This window comes from Centropristis striata, chromosome 13 (assembly GCF_030273125.1).
Source record: "Centropristis striata isolate RG_2023a ecotype Rhode Island chromosome 13, C.striata_1.0, whole genome shotgun sequence".
NCBI lineage: Eukaryota > Metazoa > Chordata > Actinopteri > Perciformes > Serranidae > Centropristis > Centropristis striata.
Genome location: NC_081529.1, coordinates 10068477 through 10090869, shown reverse-complemented (window position 1 = coordinate 10090869; position 22393 = coordinate 10068477). Strand labels below are relative to the sequence as shown.

Below are 22393 nucleotides of genomic sequence, written 5' to 3'. Positions count from 1 at the left end.
AAGTGTTCAGATCCCTTACTTCAGTAAAAGTACTAATACCACACTGTGAAATTACTCCACTATAAGTAAAAGTCCTGCATTCAAAACTTACTGAAGTAAAAGTACAAAAGTATCAGTATCAAAATGTACTTAAAGTATCAAAAGTAGAAGTACTCGTTATGCAGAATGAACCCACTCAGTTTTATAGATTAGTAATATATTATTGATGTATTGAGTATTGATGCTTTTATGTAAGCAGTGTTTCAATTCCCTCAAGATAGGGTTCATTTTAACTACTTGATATACTGTTATGAGGTTTAATTTTTTAAAAATTCACTTTAAACTTATCATGATTTTCATGTCAAAAGTAACTAAAGCTGGCAGCTAAATGTAGTGTAGTAAAAAGTACAATATTTGCCTCAAGTAGAAGTATAAAGTTACATAAAATGGAAATACTCAAGTAAAGTACAAGTACCTCAAAAATTTACTTAATTACATTCCACCACTGCCAACAGGCAACTCCATAAATAAAATATGTAAAATCAAAATGATAATGAATAGAATACAGAACTTTTTGGTTTCTGGTAAAAAGGGGTATGTGAGGAAGGGAACATGGTTCTGATCCAGTGGCTCAGAAACATTACCATCTAACCACGTGAGCCCAGTTTGTCTACCTGGGGGATGTCTGCATGACATACCTCTCTCTCCTCTCATTTCCTGCCCGTCTTCAAACTGTCCAATAATAATATTTGATAAATACCTCTACATTTTGGGATATATGCTTCTTATAATTTATCTTCCAAGATGTGGCGCATGTTCTATGAAAAGATTGATTCCACTCTGTTGGCTCCAATAAATATTTAGCCAGAGATGCTTAGCTTAGCATAAAGATTGGAGACAGCTAGCTTGGGTCTGCCTCATGGTGACACAAAAACTCATTCTATTTATCAGCACCTCAAAAGCTTACTGATAAACATGTTACATCTCATTAGTTTATTCCTTATGAAAACCAAAGTGGGGTTTTGGATCCAGTGAGAGGCTAATAGGCTGCTGAAATGGGGCCATCCCTATGTTCCCCAGGATCTATGTTCTCCGCGTGGGGAAAATAGATCCCTTTTTTTTTTAGCAAAAAGGTCCTATGTTCCCTGTTTTTTCCCCAAAAAGGGTCCTATGTTCCCCTGTAGCAATACATACCGGGAGCATAAGACCCTTTTTCTGAAAAAGGGTCCTAAGCTCCCGTGTATGTTTCCCTATACCTGGTATAGTCCCAGATAATGTTATAGATGGGAATTTGACTTTGTTACTGAGAATTCTGCTTTTAATAGTGAAGAAAACAATTACAGCCTCTTGGTTAAAGCCACAACCCTCCAGTATAACAGAATGAAGAGAAAGAGTAAGAGTTTTTTCTTCTTTTTTTCCTTTTTTTTAATCCACTTTAGTTGTTCAGTAAATGAATGCAGTCATGGATACATGTTGCCCATATTACCTCCTTTTGAGAAGGAGGAAGAAATATTTGAAGATAGGAAGTGAGGGCATGATTATATGTTAGAACTGAAACTGTAATAGCACCTCCTTATGTGTGTTCCTAGTGTATGTGTTGTGTGTATGTGTGTTTGACATCTCATGTGAAATAAAGAAGCAAGTTTGTTTTTTTAAAGAGTCAAAAGTAAAAAGCCACGGATTCCTGCCTAGCTGGGACTGAACGCAAAGGAGAATAAATAGGTTTTTAATAATGTTTTGTCTGTAAACTTTGACTGTAAAAAATGCAAAGTAACACGTGAGTATGAGTCATCATTACCACAGCAACTACTAAACTAATAATGACATGATGTGGAGGGTTTGGCAGAATGAATGAAGCCACATAATAACAAGGCTGCAGCTCATGTTTTCCTATCATCAGCAGCACAGACAGTCACGTGGGGAGGAGTCACGTGGCTACCAGGAAGCTGGCTCTGTTTACCTATGTGTCATCAAACACTGCGCCACCCAGCATCCTTTCTGTGGGATGAAACCGAGCAGCTTCAGTAACATGAAGTCACTCACTCCTCGATATCTGAGCCGATAATGTCCTCCTCCATGTCCCCGGCCTGATCGTCTCCATCACCATGGCATCTTCCAGTTACACTTGTTTTGAAGACAGCGCCACAGGTTTGTCAGTCACCACTCCTGTTTCTCTCTCTGGCGTCATGGCGCCGTCTAATCTGTGTTTCTCTGTTTCATGGCTGCAACAAATACATTTAGCGCTGCCAATGATCTGCTCGTATCAGATGTCCGTACATTTTATATGCTGTGGCGTAGATTAGCATCACGCCATTTATACAATGATTGATTTAGAGACACTGATTGTCAAAGCATAAAGGAGCAGCGACATTAGTGCAGCAGAACTATTTGCAAATGAATGGAGACTTGTTCATCTCAACCAAATGTGTAAATCCCTTAATGTGTACTGAGATCTGTGCCTGCAAGTCCACGTCTGTCTGTATTCCCAGGTTCCTGGATCAAAACATAGAGACTATTCAGCTGTTAATATATGGGCCAGTGGTGTAACCACAAAACAATAATAAATATTAAATATTTTATCCACCTACAGTGTATTAAAGTGGACTTATACATATAATAGCTTCATTTAAAAAAACATCAAATGGCATTTTTTGAGTATTTCTACATTTACACATTTCATCAATATTGAGCAGAACATATTCTAAAAAGCATTTTTTTCTACAGTTTTGACAAATACACCATAGCGTTGCAATGTACACGTGGATTGTATTTTTTTTTCTCATTTTAGTTCACATTTATTTTCCTGTATATAATCCGATTTTTACGGAAAAAAAGTTACTGGTTACACCAACTGACACTAGGTAAGATCACGTCATTGACCCACATATGTACACATTTACAGATTTATGTACACATATACAGTGTTATCTACACGTTTGTAGATCTATGTACACATTTACAGATTTGTTTACACATTTCAGATCGATGTACACATTTACAGATTTATGTAGGCCTATGCATGTCAGATTTGTCTACACATTTGAAAATTAGTGTACACATTTCAGATCTATCTACACATAAATCTACACGTTTGTAGATCTATGTACACATATATAGTGTTATCTACACGTTTGTAAATCTATGGAGGCATTTACAGATCTGTCTACACATTTACATATCTATGTATGCATGTCAGATTTGTGTACGCATTTGAAAATTTGTATACACATTTCAGATTTATGTATCCATTTACAGTTTTGTCTCCTTGTTTGAAGATCTATGTACAAATTTTCAGATTTGTCTACACATTTTAGATCTATCTGTGCATTGACATACTTATGTAGGTTTTGTCTACATATTTGAAAATCTTTGTACATATTTACACATCTCTCTACACACTTTCAGATTTTGGAAGCATTACATATTTGTCTACATATTTCAAATCAAATCAATCAAATTAAAATGACTTAATTTATCCCCGAGGGTAAATCCAGTTAGTCTGGTAGAATCTCTGTTAGGATCAGACAGCCTGATGGCTGTAGGAGAGAAGGATCTTTTGTGTCTCTCCGTCCTGCAACAGAGAGAGAGGAGCCGTCCACTGCTGTTTTTTTGGTCCATAAAGGTTTTGTGTAGCAGATGATCTGGGTATTTCAGGATGGAACATGTTGACAGGTCATCTCTCCACCACCTCCTCCAGTGTGTCCAACCTGGCTCCAACCACAGAACCAGCTCTTTAGACCAGTCTGTCCAACCGCCTTCATCTCTGTGTCTGATGCTGCCTCCCCAGCAGACTGCAGCAGAAAACAACACACTACCACCACAGACTGATAAAACATCTGCAGCATCTTACTACAAATGTCCAGAGATCTGAGCTTCCTTAAGAAAAAGAGGCGGCTCTGCCCCTTTTTGTAGAGAGCGTCAGTGTTTAGGGACCAGTCCATCTTATTATCCAGGTATACACCTAGATACTTAGAACTTGGCACCAACTCCATGTCCACCCCACAGGTATTCACTGGCTGAAGGGGGGGCTTGAACCTGCGTAAATCTCTGATCATTTCCTTAGTCTTTGAGGTGTTCAGTAGGAGATAGTTCTTGTGACTCCAGTCACTGAAGGCTTTTATCAGATCTCTATATTCAGATTCCTGTCCATTCCTGATACATGCTACAATAGCATGTCGTCCGAGTACTTTTTTAGTATTTGAAAACGTATGCACTTGCAAATCCAAATACATTTACAAATCTTTTTTTTTTTTTTTTTAACTTTATTGCCTTTATGCACATTTACAGACAGTTAACATCACAAAGGAAAACAAATCAAAACATCTTGAGATTGGGTCTCATCTGTCACACAAATGGCACTGTAAAGGGTATTCCACATATTTTATCTGGTTCTGTATTCCAAAAAATAAAAATAAAATAAAAAGGGATAATTTAGATACTTAGGTACTTTTAGCTGTAATAGGGCAGTCATATATTCCATCATGTAGACATGTTTTACTTCCTGTAACCACTGAGTGATCATGGGGGGGTACATTTACAGATATAATAACTGATTACAGATTCTACAACACATGCAAAGATTGCTGTACATATTCACATGTCAGTACGTGTAGCCGGTCTGGCCTAATACCTCAGTCTGCTATAATCTCTGCATTGTGTTAATGTATGCTGAGGAATGAGATGCTGACAGCTGCTGCTCTGCTTGGCTGGAGCGTATTTATTCTGTGTAAAACACATAAAAATCAGTACAGCAACATCTCATGACCAGTTTCCAAAAGCATACCTCTCCTCTGCAGGGCTAAAAGCCAAGTGAGGAAAAATACCACGAAACAACAGGAAGTGACATCGCTGAAATGTCAAAGGTCTCACAATGAAAAAAGAAAACTAACAAAATAAAAGCTCCCCAAAAGAAATACAGAAACAGGATTTTACATGAAAACTAACAGCGAAACATGAACAGAAAATAAAAAAATAGACTTTTGGTGAAATATAAACCATCTCATTTATACATTGGTTACATATTGCAGCTGCAGTAGCTAAATTGTACAGGTCCACAAGGGTCTTTGTATAAACAATCTTCCTATCCTGTGAGACCGCTTTTTCTTTTCCTCTATCTATTTTTATATATTTTTTGGTATCTGTTTGTATGTTATGCTATGGTGTTTGTATGTGGTGTATGGACTATTAATTTTACTGTACAAGTGTTGCGTCATGTCTTGTGGTTCATGTTTGTTAGCGTTTGTGATTGCATATGTATTGTGACTACTGACGGTTGTTGTTTTTGTTGTTATTGTTTTGTTGATGATCTCGTAGAATGGACTATTTGATTTAATGTTTGGACTCCAGGAAGAATAGCTATGCTAATGTGCTGGTGCTAATGGAGATCCAATAAATAAATAAATAAATATGCATTAACACAAAAACACATTTACACATTTACAGATCTGACTGGGCACACGCATATGAGAACCATAATACAACTTTCCAAACACATTTGCAAATAGCACTGCCACAATAATGGCCCCATAGACTCTTATCAGGGTGAAGATGATGTCATCAGGGTTATCTCTGATTGGGCTTTAATCCTAAGAGTTGAATGAAGAGGCAGATCATTATCTAGATTAATTGTTTGGTCTGTACAGCATCAAACTGTGAGAAAGGCTCGTCAGGGCCTCTTAAATCCAAGATGAGCTCATCAAGTGTTTCAGAGCCCCAAGATAGTAAATGTACTGCTATTTAAGATGAGGAAAAGCTACACATTCTTGTAGATGTTGGAACCAGCCAGATTATTAGATAATTAATTCACTATCGAAAAAAAGTTGCAGATTGATTTTCTGCCCACCAACAAATGGATTTTTCTTTGTATTTCCCAGAGAAGGACAGGCTTCTGTCCTCCGGGGCCAGCTATGGATCCCGGGATCATCTTGGGTCTGGGAGCCCTCGTCCAACTTCTCTAGTGGGCTCTGAGTCCCCTCTGAAGGAGGAGGAAGAGGAGGAGGCCTTGAGGAGGAAGCTCAAGTACTTCTTCATGAGCCCTTGTGACAAGTATCACGCCAAGGGACGCAAGCCTTTCAAACTGGGTCTGCAGCTGCTCAAAATCATCATTGTGACTGTGCAGGTGGGTACAGCTTCATGCTATGATTAGGGCTGGGCGATATGTCCATATAAAAAATATTTCGATATATTCTTAAATGTCATATGGAATTAGACCTGATCACATATATCGATATAGTTCTTTCTTTCTATATAAATGCTGCCCTTACTAGGGTTTGTAATATTTAGTTATTTTGTGTTGTTAGTTATTCTTTTCTCATATAAATATAAATATCTCTGCCCATATGATGCCCTAATATGTTTGAACAGACTATAATTGACCAATTTTTAGCATTTTTAGACATTTTACAATTATACAATTTTTGACAAAAATAGACGTATTATAGTGTGAGGTTTTTTTTCTTCGAGGGAGTCATTTTTGGACATCCCATAATGTGGTAATTTGTTGATATTTTTTGACAAATAGTTCTTGACCCATGAGTCCTGGGATTCGAACCAGCGACTGAATATATATCGTATATTGATATTCAGCCTAAACAGGGCTGGACTGGGACAAAAAATCAGCCCTGGCATTTTTGCCCCGACTGGCCCACCACAACTGATAACTCACCAAGTATCTTAGTGCTCTCTTAACCATGTAGATATCTGAACTATATCACTACACACTACACTACATTTAGGCTACATAAGATGGCTCTCATCCTAGAGTGTCAAAACACAGGAAGTCAGAACAGATAATTTTCACTTTTTAATATAAATGCAATAACATGCAGCACAACAAAGCAAGATATTTGGCCTGCAAGAAAAAAATGAAAGAACACACAGTACTGTAAAAGTACAGTGGAAACTCCATGCTCACTTTAAAATGGTGTTCTACTAATGCTCAAGAAACAAATGTTTACATATCTAAAAAAGATCCCTTTGGGTGAGCAAATTAGCCTGCAGAGACAGAAATGTCCTACTAGCAAATTTAACACTGTCACACTAAAATCATAATTTTCACGTCCAACTGCTCGTCTGTTTATCAACTACAAACCTATCAACAACTGATCAAGCTAGCACAGACAACAGCAAATCAGCTTCAAACACTAACAGAACTGACCAACATGAAATTATGACAACGAGGCACTAGCATGTTAAACTGGTAACAACAGCTAGCCTAGCATGTTGCTGTGTCAGTCAATGAACTTCAACTAATTAAGTCATTAAGTTAAAGTGTTAAACTTCATTAAAAAGTTAAACTTGTTCAGACGTGCTAAACATAGTGGAGGCAGCAGAAACTGTGCTCTTGCCCGCTGGCTGCGCGCGCACCTGTTACTGTTACTGTTACTGACGCCGTCTATACACGAAACATTGATGATGTAGCAAGCAAACTATACTGTGTTCAAAAAGTTAGCAAGCTAAAAAAACAAAGTTATTAACCTGACCTTATGATATTTGAGCCAGGCAGAGAAATATGTATTGCTTCTTACCGCATGTTGCCGGGTGCTGCCATCTTTCCACCTCTCTCTCCTAACTCCCTACAGGTTAATTCCTCCATCATCACCTGGCGGCACCGTGCTGAGTCAGCTCCAGCTGCCGCAGCACCAAACATTTCAGATAGTTTGGCGCATTTTGCAGCATCTGCCTGAAGGGCTTGTCGTTTGTTTTTCTAGTAATTTCTCCGCTACTTCTATGCGTTTCTCTTACATTTTTATTTTCTGGCTGTGCCGTGACTGATTGATTGACAGCCGATGGGCCCAAGGAGGAGGGGACCTCCCTCTACCTGATGTTTATTGACCATTGGCCAATGACGTGACTGGCTGATTGACAGCAGAAGGGGCCAAGGAGGAGGGGGCCTTGGCCTTCGGCCCTCCCTCTACCTGTTTTATTGGCCATTGGGCAATCAGTCAAACAAAAAATATATTAAATTAAAAAAATATATTTTTTTGTTTTGTTTTTTCAAGTCGTTCGGCCCAACAGTCTTGCCGGCCCACCGGGCATTTGCCTGGTATGCCAGATGGCCAGTCCAGCCCTGAGCCTAAATATATCGGGATATGACTTTTGGTCCATATCGCCCAGCCCTAGCTATGATTTAATGACATCAGCACATGATGAAAGCTGCTGTTTAGTAATAGCCTGTTAGTTTAGTTCTACTATTCTGCAGTTTCCTGGATGCTAAAGCTTTTGTGTTCTCGGTCCCTTTCCTCTGCCTCTCAGTTGGTGCTGTTTGGACTGAGCAACCAGATGGTGGTGACATTTAAGGAGGAGAACACAGCTGCATTCAAACACCTGTTCCTGAAAGATTACCGGGACAACACTCCTCAGGCCGTCCACACACAGAAGGAGCTGTACAGCCGCATCCACTTCGCCATAGAGCAGGTAACCATGTCTTTAAAGGAGGTCACTTCAGTGCACTGCCTTAAAGGTATACACTACAGGCCAAAAGTTTGGAAGCAAGATCACATTTGGACAAAAAAAATCATAGTTTCATTGGTACAGTACAGGCCATCATTTTTGCACTTATTTTTTGTAAAAATACTTTTTCTCACTGTTAAATGTACTAAACACCATATTTTAACAGAAATATACTGTAATATGTAATGGATGCATTTATAAAGTATTTTCTTGCCAATTATATGGCAGGACAGCGTTTCTTTTGATGGAAAAACTTTATTTTTTACGGTAAAATATGGACAAAATTGACGATCTTAAACGGGAAATCAACAGTGCTAATATCATTTTACCGTAATATTACAAAAAGTTGCACCGTATTTATTACGGTAAAGTTCTGGCAACCACAGCTGCCAGTTTTTTTACTGTTAAAACAACAGTTTATTTTTTACAGTGTAAGCTGCTGCTCTTTTTTGATTATGTGCCTCAATTTGAGTTGAATTCTCTGTTTCTGTTTTCCCTGTCAGTACCTGGCTCTGCCCCAGATCTCTCTGGGCCGATATGCGTACGTGTTGGGTGTCGGTGTGAATGAAAGTGCGCTGTCCCTCTGCCAGAGGTACTACAGGAAGGGCACCATCGACCCCGTCAACGACACCTTTGACATTGATCCCCATGTTATCACCAGTAGGATGACCTTTATCTTTTTCTTCTTTGAGTTTTAAAATGTTGTCCCTGGGTATTTGACATTAAAACCAGCAGCCTTGTTATTTACTCCGTGCCAGTATTTTCTCAGCCCTTAAGGAAATGACTGTGTCAGTGAGTCATTGTGTTGCTGCTCCACATATGTCACGCTGTGCCCTGTAACTGCGGCCTACTTTTAACCAGATACAGCACACAAAAGCTTTTTCCATAGACTTTGTAGCGACCCGCCGTGTCCCTGCCTTGGGAAAGGAGTTGTTTGCATGCACCTGCAGATTTGGCAGAGATGACTTTTGACAATGTGTTAGAAAAATTGCATGTGGAAACCTTGAAAATTGAATTATCTGATTCCAACAGTAAATCCTCACCTATTTCTCTGAGCCGATCGTTGATGGGGAATGATGAGCAGGAGACGTCCAAGTTCTCAGTTTAACATAATTTTATTACAATACGTCAAGAAATGTGCAGTTACAGAGATCTCCGGGTTCACTCTACATGTCCCTGATACACACAGACTGGTTTCAGTTCGTGAAGTCTGAACCCCCCTCCTTTCCCTCGAACCCATTATAACTAACAACTGTTTACTCAGACATGAAGGTAGATTTCTTCCAGGAAGTTCCGCCTTCTTGATCCACCGATTTGTCCGTTTTAATCAATACAGGGACACGTCATGTCACCGGGCAGCAATCTTCTCTGCCCGGCACACTGTGTCCTGACCTGGCCTGTTCTCCAAAATATTCAACAAAACCTCCTGCCTTGTTATGTCTTACAGATATAATTTGGAGACCTTAGATTATAGAATCTTAATCAGTTTAAGCAATGGAATATATGTATTTAAAGTAATCATATTTTTTTAAAAACAATATTAGCACATCAAGCAGTTGGGATACATGTATCATCTAAAGTAATCATAGTTTTAAAACAATAGTAGCACACAAACATAATCATTGAATCAAAATCATATTGCATGATTAATATATAAATGCATAGAGAGAGGGCACACACATGTAGGCAAGCATTTGATGTTGACCTTTGATAGTGACCTGTGTCTCGCACAGAGACAGACAACAGAGACAGAAAGAGAGATAGAAAAAGAAAGAATAATCAAGTTATTCTAACAAATGCATGATAAATCTTGCGGTAAAAATAAAATGAAACTCGAAATAAAAATCTCCTAGGGGGACAATTCTGCATTTAAATGCTTTGAGGAAGTGTGGTTTGCTTCACGTGACAGGGAAAAAGATGGTTTGAAAAATCCCCCATGTGATATTTTTAAGTTCCTCTAATGCTATTTTCTGACCTTTTTCCAGATTGCACTGGAGTGAACCCACTGACTTACAGTTCTGCTCCAGGAAACAGTGACTACAAGAATTTCACTCTCAATTTTTACAAGTCAGATAATGATATTTTTTTTAATAACATTAGATCTACATTTTTTATTTTAAATGTTTGAACTATTCACACTGAATTGTCTTATTCTGTCTGTCACACATTTGTCTGCAGGCTGATCAATGTAACGATCGACTTCCAGCTGAAGGCCATCAACATTCAGACCATTATAAACAATGAAATCCCTGACTGCTACACCTTTGCTATCACGGTGAGATATCTGTTTGTTTGTTTTTATTGGTGTTTATATGTATTTACTAGGGCCGGGACTTTAACGCGTTAATTAAGATTAATTGATTACACCAAAATGAACGCGTTAAAAAAATTGACGCATTTTAATCGCACTTATTTTTGCACCTTGGAACGTTTCTCACTGGATTCGTTTCAGGCGGACCGATTATACTGGAGCACCAACTAGCGTTCATGAGTTCAGACAACAACAAACCACAGTGAACATGAAGGAAGAAGCTGATGAGACCGCTTTGGTTGGCCCCGTGGATGATGGGACATTTAGTTACAAAAAACCAATGGATGGACTGAAATTAATTAGATTTTTTTTTTTTAAACCAGCTGTTGGTAAATCAACAAAGTCTGTTATGGCCTCTGAAGCAACAGAGAGATGTTTTCTAATAGTCAGGGTTTCCAATGTTCTGAGTGTACTTGAAAGTATTGTGTTTTACTTCAAAAACCAAAGTATTATAGTTTACAGAAGGTCTACCTACCTATAGGCTACCTGAATTTCTGAAATACACTATATTTCTAAATATGCTATTGCTACACTTAATGGCCAAAATTGCACTGGTCTGTTGTACTTGAACAAAAATAAAGAATATTTTTGTTGCTTAAGCTTATGTATTCAGTCATTATTCAAACTATACTATACTAAAAATCCATGTGAAAAAAATTACTTCTCACTGTTCTCAAGTCAAATATTTATATGCGATTAAAATGCGATTAATTTCGATTAATTAATTACAAAGCCTTTAATTAATTAGATACATTTTTTCAAACGAGTCCTGGCCCTAGTCCAACTCATTGGGGCTGAGATGGATCAGACAAAGGAAATAAAGGAAACATTTATTGTGACTTTTTTGAATCTGGCACCCAACAAATACCCCATTACAAAAAAAGTAAAACTTACACTAAAACTAATAAAAACTAAACTAAAACTAAGCATTTTCCAAAAAATAAAAACTAATTAAAACTAGCAAACCCACTCTAAAAACGAATTAAAACTAACTGAATTTGAAAAAAAAAAAATCACAACGGAATTAAAACTAAAACTAATGAAAAATCCCAATCTATTATAACCTTCATGAGCAAATGGAGTTGTTTATACATTTCCATACCCAGAGTTTATACATTTACTGTCTCTTGTTGTGGTCAGATCCTGATGGATAACAGGGCACACAGCGGGAAAATGAAGATCAGTCTGCAGAACCAGGCGACCATACAGGAGTGTAAAGACCCCAATGTGTCTGGCCACGGTGAGTTAGCTGTTGGTGGATAAGCTGCGATGGACAAACTGTTGTGCAGATATTCACTCATCTGTCTTTTAATATTAACTGTTTTATATGTCATTTACTATCTGCCCCTGATCCTCTCCTCTCCTGTCAGCTGAGAGCTATGCCCGGGAGTTCTTGGACGTGCTGGTGTCGTTCGTCTGCCTGCTGTCCCTGCTGCTGTGTGGCCGCTCCATCCTCAGAGGCGTCCTGCTGCAACACGTAAGGAAGAAAACCAAACAGCTGCACTGCAAAAAAGGTGTGTCTAAAAACAAGATAAAAACAATAAATCTGAGGGAAATGATCTTGCTGCATGGACAGATAATTTCACTTGACAAGATTTCTTAAATTAAGATTATTAAATCTAGAAATAAGCATGTTGAACACTTAAAATAAGAAATGAGCTCTTAAAACAAGATAAATTAGCTAACACTTCTCAATCTAAAGTTTTTTTTATCTTGGTAAAAAACAAATAATTGTCAGTGCACTCTGCTCGGGCCAGTTCATCGCTGCTTGCAGCTTTAATTTATCTTGTTTTAAGAGTTAATTTCTTATTTTAAGCGTTCAACATGCTTATTTCTAGATTTAACAATCTTAATTTAAGAAATCTTGTCAAGTGAAATTATCTGTCCATGCAGCAAGATCATTTCCCTCAGATTTAGTGTTTTATCTTGTTTTTAGACACACCTTTTTTGCAGTGTGTGTATGCACACAACTGTTGCTTTTCTTGCTGGCAGCAACATTTTCTTTTCTAAATGCAATCAGACTGTGCACAATAGATTCTGTTGATTTAAATCCAAATTTTTGTTTACATCTTGGTCTTGTATCACTTCTAGATTTGGGTTGATTTCTGGTTTAGCCATTCAGTTTTATTTCATGTAAACCTGCTGAGTCAGCAACCATCATGATCGTTCTCACAAACTATAAATTAGCCGACATCAGCAACACTTTTTAGAGCCACAGAGAGAGTATTTGAACAGGCTGCCCAGATACATTAAGGGCTGCCAAAGTATTTTGGTGAAGAACTTTAGCATTTAAAAAACAGGACAAGGTCAAAACCTAGTATATGGGTGACCACGTTTGGTCCATGTGATTTTGTGGGCAATGAGTTACAGGAGTAGTAAATGCTAACTATTGCTGTAACATGTATGAAAAAAACACCTTTGTATTATCCATGAACCGCTAGATATCTGTCTTTGGCGTGAAAACCTTTGAAATGAAATGTGTGAAGTAAAAGCACTGTCCAATAGTTGAAATAGGGCTCACTCACTCACTCACTTGGAAATGTTTCTATTGGGTCAGAACCGCTGGTGAAGGAGACGCTGACGCTCCGATGTCCAGCAGGATAATAATAATAATAACAATAATAACGGTAAATAGCAGAAGACAACAACATTTGATAGCCTCGGCTAGTTTTCTGTTTAAAGAATTTCACGGTCACAGGGTTATTTAAACTATATTTTAATGATAAATGATGTAACCTAAACATGTTTTGCTTTGTCACCATTAAAAATCTAAACCCGGCAGAGTTTTATCATATATTACGCTGACTCAAACCTGCGTACACCAGCTGAGAGCAGACGTGAGATCTGATCGTAACCTCCACTCACGTCCAAATTGATAAATGCCGAGCTTTGCTTAGAAATGATCGTGCGCCCACTTTACGCTCACTTTCTGTCGTATGCTCGTTTGATAAATGAGGGACTTAGTCACTCACTTTGTAACTCACTCAGTCACTCAGCCAGTCACATAGGCTGCGTTCAGACTGCAGGTGAATCTGATTCAAATCAGATTCCGACTCAAATCAGATTTTTAGTGCTGACTGTCCACACTGTTTTTAGCAAGTGTCCAAATCGGATATGGCTCTGTTCAGACTGGGCCACATTATTGACTGATCTGACAGGTTGCTGTAGTAACGGCGTCAGAGCGTCTGACGTCATATAATTGCGACAGCGACAAGAACAGCAACAACAAACATGGTGGAGGCAGGTCACCTCAGTATATTGGTCTTATCACTGTCCAGTAGAGGTGCAGGACATCTCAGACGCACCAGGGGAGAAACCGGGCGGATGGACGCCCCCGTCGGGCCGCATGAGTCAGGCGCGGCTGCCGGTGGACACCTCGTCTCTGCGCTGCCCGCACTACGCGTGCCGCGTAGAGTGACGTCACGGACATTCAAAGCCGATCTGAGTGTTTGGAGCGGTTCAGAATGAGACCCATCTGTCCTAATGCGATCTGAAACTACCTCCTGAAGGTGGTTTCGATACGGTCTACAAAAATCGGATTTCTGATTTGTGACTGCTCAGACTTCAAAAGAGCCATCCAGTTCCAATCTGGATGGGCTAAAAATCGGATTTTGGCTGGCAGTCTGAACGAGGCCATACACACCCGTGTATAGGGCTGACCTTGGCAATCAGTTTGGAAAAACTAATCCAACCCAATCCAGCTAGTGACACCTAGTGGTACATTAGTTGTTGACCGGTCCAGGCCAGTGTTTGACTTCATATCACACCAGTTGAAAATGTTGCCTCTACTCTGCCCCTCCCCCCTCTACAGCCTGCAAACAGTACATGGACCCAATCATAAAACTATTGTTCCAACTGGAAAATAGGGGATGCATCATTTGATTGCACCCTTCTGGATTTGAGACATTTTTCAATAGTGCAAAAATAAGTTTTTGAGGTTTTTTAAATAAAACGTAACACAGCTTCTCATCGTATTCATCATCCTCTCCATGAACAGGAGTACGTGCAGTTTTTCAAACACAGACTTGGCCGCAGTGTGAGCTGGGGAGAGAGGATGGAGTTCATTAACGGCTGGTATATTCTGCTCATCGTCAGCGACATGTTCACCATCATCGGCAGCTTCATCAAAATTGGAATTGAGTCCAAGGTAATGTGATGTATGATAATAAGTTGTCACAGATAAATGATTATCTCTGTGTTTTTAGCTCCGTTTCTAGTTATTAATGAGGTCACTGTTGTGATGCAGAATTTGTCATCATATGACATCTGTGGGATCCTGCTGGGAACCTCCACTCTGCTGGTGTGGGTGGGAGTCATCCGCTACCTCAGCTTCTTCCAGAAATACAATGTAGGTGAAAGACACACATAGACTAAAGATATTCAGTTTTTTCTCTTTTTCTTGTCTTCATCACTGTTCTTTCTTTAAAGAGTATAGTAGTATAAATATATTTTGCTCATTCCCTCCGTCTCTCTGTATCCCACAGATCTTGATTGTGACTCTGAGAGCTGCTTTTCCAAACGTTATCCGCTTCTGCTGCTGTGCAGCTGCTATTTATATGGGATATTGCTTCTGTGGATGGATTGTGCTCGGGCCCTACCACGCCAAGGTACTGTACACACACGCTGCAGTGCTTTTAACCAGGAATGAGCAAGCATGAGTCATTCAGACAGTCAGTCACAACGACCTAATTATCATAAAATGCCCCCCAGCACTGTGTGTAATTAACGATAGAATAAAATTGACATTTGTTAAATATGAGTCATGACAACATCCTGTGAGTAAGTGTTTTTGCTGGCAATGTTGGTGTTTTGTTTTTGTCTAAAATGTAAATTTAACAGAATGCGATAATGAGCTTATCCTTTATGACATATATTCAATTAAAAACTATACAAAAGCACAATAATATATTTTCACACTGATGAACTTTTAATTTCCTTAAACAAATTGACACCACTATATAGGTTTTTATATATTTTTGAAAGATGCATTTTTATGAAGAATCAGCTAAAATTGGTGTGTGGCATTTCTACAGATTAAAGTGGGGCTTCAGTGATTAAGTATCCTGTGATATCCAGTCATATCCTGACTTTTGCTACATGTTATGGGTCAATCCACATGTTAAAGGTCCCATATCGTAGAAAGTGATATTTCCATGTTTTTTTTATTATTATTATAAAGCAGGTCTAGGTAAAATATATATTCTGTAAGGTTGTGATGTCACAACTATACTATATATAGGTAGAAAGTGCCACTAATCCAGCCCAGTTACAGTCATTCCCTGGCTGCAATGGTGGTGCAGATACACTAAAACACAGATTTGAAAGGAACACTGACCAATCAGAGCAGACTGGGCATTTTCACAGGGGGGGTGGGGGGGACAGGTGCAGATAGCTGGATAGGTAGACCACACATCTCATGTTAAGCTAGCAGGTTAGCAAGTCAGCTAGCTAACGCACCATGCAGTCCCTCCACCTCATTCCCCACCGCTGGGAGATTTTGCCTGGAGTAGATGAAGCCCCAGTGCCCGGGGTCACCGCAGGTTTATTGTGTGTGGGAAACACTGCAGCTACTTCTTAAGAATGAAGTAATGTGAATAGTGTGACTATGGACAACAAAATGTAAATAAAACTTGAATACATTAATTCGTCCATCAACAATATTTCTGCCTTAGTCATGTCACAAGGCTTTCAGTTGGAAATGGCCGTTAGTAATGAATTAAGTCAGCAACTCCCAAGCTACTTCCCCACATCATTTAAGTCTGTCTTTTATTTTACTAGACCCCTAGTAGCAGAAATTACATACTGTGCCTTTAAATGCTGCATTAATATCACTGTAGCCTTTAATTCCACTAACACGTGTTGTGTTGTTTGTGTGCAGTTTCGCTCCCTGTCCATGGTGTCAGAGTGCCTGTTTTCTCTGATCAACGGGGACGACATGTTTGTAACATTCGCTGAGATGGAGCACAGCGGCACACTGGTGTGGATCTTCAGCCAGGTCTACCTGTACAGCTTCATCTCCCTCTTCATCTACATGGTGCTGTCGCTCTTCATCGCACTCATCACCGGAGCCTACGACACTATCATGGTAAGCTTTCTTTTGGTTATTCTCTTGCTTTTTCCATGCATTTCTAGCCATGTTGGTGAACCGGTGGTGGGATTAGGGCTGGGCGATAAGGCAAAACAAATGATCAAGATATATTTTTTCATATTGTCAGATCTCGATTATTATCGCAATTTTTCATATTGTTTTTGAACTGCCAGTTTTAAAGCATCTGTACTGAAAACTAAAGAAACTAGAGATTAGTTCAATATTTCATTAACATATGAAGTAAATAACAGAGCAAATTAAAAAAGATGAAAAAACAGTTTTTACTCAACAGTAAGACAACTGTAGAAAAATATAAAAATAACACTGAACAGTGAACTATTTTACAGTCACCAGTAACAACAGAGTGTTTTTGCAGGTATGCAAGACCCAAAATAAACAAATTGAGCGATTTGTTGTTCCCATTCAGTAACTTGTTTCTCTGTTAGTTTTCATATGTCCCATGCTCTTGAATGCACCATAGCCGTCGCAAAGCTATTGAATGCACCATACCTGTGTGCGAATTGCTGTGCTGTGAATGTTAGTTTTCTCTAGATACAGCAGCAGATAGATTATAATTTCCTTTACTCTTTCCCAACATTCACCTGTTCCTCCTGGTTTATAGCTCACAGTCATGGCTGACATCTATTCCGCTGCCCTCCGCTTCACGTTTAGCTCCACGTTCAGCCTTTCTATTTACTTCTCTGGCAATTTACAAACAGTAGTGGAGCAGGAAAAGGTTGACTGTGATTGGCTTTTGTCACGCACATTTCCAACATGTTTGATCGAGTAAATATGCTCACAGCTGATCACCGTAATCGACCCAAAATTTCTCGCAATCAGTAATCACGATCATATAATCGCTCAGGCCTAGGAGAGATTTGAGTGGTTCTCAAATGGGGGTACTCGTACCCCAGGGGGTACGTGAGATTTTAAAATATGCATTTAAAAAGTAGCATCCATGCAAAAATCCTTTAAAAATAATTATTTAATAAATATTTTAGGAAAATATAAGTATAAGTTCATAAAATGAATTTTATATTCAGTAGGCTATTCAATTTCCTGATTCTAAAAACCCAGAGTGTCCCCCATACCAGGATGGTTGGACCCAACCTGTCATATGCCACCTGGCATCACCTGTCAATCACTTGAAAACTCAAAGATGGAGTCGTGGTTGAAGCGTAGCAGTTAGAGTTTTAAATGGTTATATGCTCACTGTTTTTACTACATTAGTTTGAATCACTACATTTTAGTGATGACAAATATTAGCAATACATTTAGTCATGGATTCTTAACATTTAAAATGTTTGAAATATATATTTTTTTAATTTTGTATGTGTTTATCAGTTCCAAAGTTTAATAAATCAGACACTGATGGCACAGCGCTCTGTTTTTAAGTCTTTTTTTTTTTTTTCAACCAAAAATGCTTTGCCCTGGTTGGGGGGTACATGGCTGAAAAAATATTTCACAGGGGGTACATCACTGAAAAAAGGTTGAGAACCACTGGTATAGAGTAATGTTCAGTGTTTGTTTTGTCTTCCTACAGGCTCAAACGCAGGAGCAGGTGCGTGTTTCAGATCTGCACATGTTCATTGCAGAGTGCAAGGACACGCCCAGCTCCGGCAAGTTCCGTGGACCAGAAGGGACATCATGCTCCTTCCTCTGCTTCTGTGACTAGTGAGGAGGAAGAGGATGCACAGAGGGAGTAAACAGTGTATGAGTGTGCGTGTGCGTGTGTGTGTGTGCGTGTGTGTGTGCGTGTGTGTGTGTGTGTGTAAGGGCAAGGCAGTCAGGTGACAGCTGAATGCATTTGCGCTCCTTTTCCCAAATACCCAGCAGGCACGATAAATGCCTCGAGGGTGCACTGACTGACCTTGGACCAGGTTGTCCGTGTTTGAATTTTGCATTTAGATTCATACTGGAGCGGCAGAACACTAGCCCAATTACCTGCTTCAGCTTTTGTACTGTATGAATAATTTATTGTCTCTCTGAAATGTCAGTTTGTCAGGCCTTTGATGACTACACGCCAGTAAACATATTCATAGCTGTACAGTAGACTGGACACAGGGTCTACTAGATGAATGGCACATTTTCACTTGAATGATCAACTCTGCACGCACAGGTTTTTATTACCATGTCAGTGTCCACACGGCTGCATAGGTTACAGGATTGTTTTTGCTTCTTGATTATGTAAATAAGTGCATTTCTTTTGAATCTTCATATCAGAGGTAGAATAGATGCAAGAAAAAAAAGAGAGATCATTATCTGCAGTGCGTATGCATTCGCTTCTGCAGCATTTCCAGTCAAGGCTCTTCCTCCACTCTGGTTTTCATTCTTTGCTTTGTTCTTGTCGTCCTCTGGCTGGAGAGAGATGACGGCTGCACGAGGCAGGACGAGCCCCGCAGCCAACCAGTTAGTCATCAATATGTATGAACGGTTTCTGCTGGAAAGAGCCTGGTGACTAATGCACTTGGAGACAGAGGCTCTTTACTGTTTGGTTTGAAGGAATACTTCACCCTTAAAATGACCATTTGTAGATCAGTCACTCACCCAGTGTTACCATGGATTTGTGGACAGAAAATCTGAGTAAATTCTTGATAAACTGAAGTAAATGGGGGCATTTAACAACAGCAAAGCTATATTAAAACATCTATTTCAGACTCTCATATAGCTGGTATAGTATACTTCAAGTCTCATGTATCTAGTCGTATTCTCACTACTTCTCAAACACATACATTGTCACTCAAATCTTAATATTTAAAACACTTACACCACTACTCTAGGGCCCTATGATTTCCGCAAAGTGGAAAACACAGATGGAATCGCAGAATTGTATAATTAAAACTAAATTAACTATGAAAAGTCATGGAATATTCCTGTTTTTTCAATACTATTACAAGAGTATATATACAGGCTAGCTTTTCATCATCATTTATGCCAGTCACTGACAGTTTAATTTAGACCAGAGCAATATCCAAATGATTATTATAAGTGAGGAGAATGTTGTGTTACACTAAACATTCAATTAAATTAATATTCATGAACATTTTAACATTTTCTCTTTAAATTGTTACAATTTTATTAACTGACTTAATTATGACAACTGATGATAAGACAATCTTTCGGATGAAAAAAATGTGCCTAAATCATAAATCTCAGAAATTTACTTAGAAGAAAAAAAAGATTAAATATAAAACAGTAAGTGCCCCCATTTATTTCACCTCATCCAGGATTCTCTCCATTTTCAGATTCTTCGTTCCTTGTAGAGATATTTGAGAAAAGGTTTTTTTTTTATACAAAGTAGCACGGGGTACTACACAGAGTAATTAATACACAACTGGTTATTATAAGGATGGAGTATCCCTTTAATGTGCTTGATAAGCACAGAGAGCAGTAACTACAGAAACAAGCTGAGAAAAGAGGACGTGAGGTTTGAAGGCTGACTGCAAAACTATGTGTAAAAATATTTATTAGTTGTAAAACCTTCATTTTATGATGATTATTAGTCACAGTAAACATTAAACATATAAACACTTTAGGATATGTTGCAGGGAAAACATCTACAAACAAAATATGTTCTAGATTATTCTGCTGTTTTGTCCATCTGTATGGGCTGAAATGTGTGCCACCAGAAACTGAATTTGAATTATTTATATTTTAATTTTGTATAGTTTAATTTGAATCATTGCATTGAAAAACTGAATCTGAATCTTGTAATTTGAAATTGAATGTATTAGTTTGGAACTGAATATTCAGTTCTCACAATTCAAATTCAGTTCGCAAAACATTCAATTTCCATTTTCTGCTACGAACATCTGGGTAGTGGAGGCAGAGCAATCGAGCGCAGATACACAGATCGCCTCTTTGGCCAATCAGCACCTCCGTTTTTTTTTTTGTAACATTTGTTGCCTCCCGATTGCCATAGCGCCTCTTCGGCCAATCAGCACCTCCGTTTTTGTGCTTGATTGCTCTGCATCAACTACCTGGATGTTCGTCGCAGAAAATTAAAATGTAAGTTTGCGAACTGAATTTGAATTGTGAGGACTGAATGTTCAGTTCCAAACTAATAAATTCAATTTCAAATGCAATGATTCAAATTGAATAATACAAATTCAAATTATGTGATTCAAATTCAGTTTTTCAATGCAATTATTCAAGTTAAGCAATTCAAATTAAAATAGAAATAATTCAAATTCAGATTCTGGTGGCACATATTTCAGCCCATACATCTGAACCAATCATCTTTAACTGAAATGCCTGCATATTTGTGATTTAAATGTAGTTTAACCACATGAAATCACGTGAATATCACTAGAGCTTGTTTATCTGATCTTACCTTTTTCTCTATTATGATCTATGATTCAGCTACTGTCTTTCTTATATATGGTTGTACTTTGGCAGCTTAGAGAGTCGTCTGTATTTTATATAATGTGTCACACTCTGACACTGTCAGTGCACTGACATTGAAGCCAAGTGTAAAAGGGAAATAGCTCTTTCTTTTTATCTACGAATGAGCGAGGGCATCTCTACAAGCCAGCAGTTCTTCAGTCACCATTTTTAAAGTAAAATGAATATTCAGATCTTTTATTATATAAACTTACTGAAGTGTTTAAGGCTGTGTGGAGGCACATGTAGGGCACTATTCAATGGAAGGAGGGATGTTCACTGCACAAAATGTCTTTCAGGACTAAAAGGGTACTTTTTTTTATTCTTCACCAACTTGAATTAATGAATATTGTTTACAACATGTGTTTACTTTTAATGAATGTTTATCTACACTTACTTATTTGCACATATTGAAGACTGATGTACAGCATCTGTTGGTGTTCTCCTCACACTTTAACGTCACTTTGATTTCATTTTACCAGTTTACTGTTTTTTATGCTGTTTTAATTATTTTTTTACCTCGCTCGCAGAAGAAGGAAGTAATAGCTGAAAGGGAATTTCTTAGTTTCTATGTAAGAGGAACTTGTACAGGTTTTTACCCTCATTTGTACTGAATGTTTTCTGCTGCTTGCTGCCTTCGGAATGAAAATACATGTCAGCCAAATAAATGGAAAAGATGCTGAAATTGTGTCAGAGTTGTTGAGCCTACAATGTAAAAAATGTCTGTAGATTTTACGGTGAAAAACTGCTAAACCATGACAGTAAAAGACCGTAAAATGATAAATGGGTTAATTCAGTTTCAGTAACAATGAAACACTGTAAATTTATATATCAGCCAAACAGTATTTTTTTTTAAGTTTTTTATTTTTTGGAAAAAAAGAATTACTCCACTGTAAAATACACTGGCACTGTGTTTGTAACAAAAATATACTGTAATATATATATATATATATATATATATATATACAAGCATCACTGTAATTTTTGCATTTATTTTTTGTAAAAATACTTTTTAAATGTACTAAACACCATTATACTGTAATATTTAATAGTAAAATCTTTAATTTATGCAGCATTTATAAAGTACTTTCATGTCAATTATGTGGCAGAACAGCGTTTCTTTTGATGGAAAAACTTTTTATTATTTACAGTAAAATTTGGAATAAAATGGCAATCTTAAA

General features: G+C 38.2%; 1 protein-coding gene across 1 annotated transcript; it reads left to right on the top strand.

Annotated features, from left to right (window-relative positions):
• Window positions 1-1976: 1976 nt before the first annotated feature.
• Window positions 1977-21897, top strand: mcoln1b (mucolipin TRP cation channel 1b). The gene is made up of 13 exons (XM_059348468.1): window positions 1977-2127; window positions 5853-6097; window positions 8233-8394; window positions 8934-9090; window positions 10416-10497; window positions 10609-10705; window positions 11882-11981; window positions 12112-12218; window positions 14739-14888; window positions 14988-15089; window positions 15226-15348; window positions 16620-16826; window positions 18373-21897. Exons 1-13 carry the CDS (start codon window positions 2085-2087, stop codon window positions 18502-18504), a joined length of 1707 nt encoding a protein of 568 aa, XP_059204451.1. The 5' UTR covers window positions 1977-2084; the 3' UTR covers window positions 18505-21897.
• Window positions 21898-22393: the final 496 nt, after the last annotated feature.

What these genes read in the sequence shown, in the direction of transcription:
- mcoln1b (XM_059348468.1), top strand. Translation starts at nt 2,085, where the DNA reads ATGGCATCTTCCAGTTACACTTGTTTTGAAGACAGCGCCACAG. An exon ending in GAGGCGTCCTGCTGCAACAC is followed by an intron (nt 12,219 to 14,738) that starts GTAAGGAAGAAA and finishes CTCCATGAACAG; the next exon opens with GAGTACGTGCAGTTTTTCAA. An exon ending in GAGCCTACGACACTATCATG is followed by an intron (nt 16,827 to 18,372) that starts GTAAGCTTTCTT and finishes GTCTTCCTACAG; the next exon opens with GCTCAAACGCAGGAGCAGGT.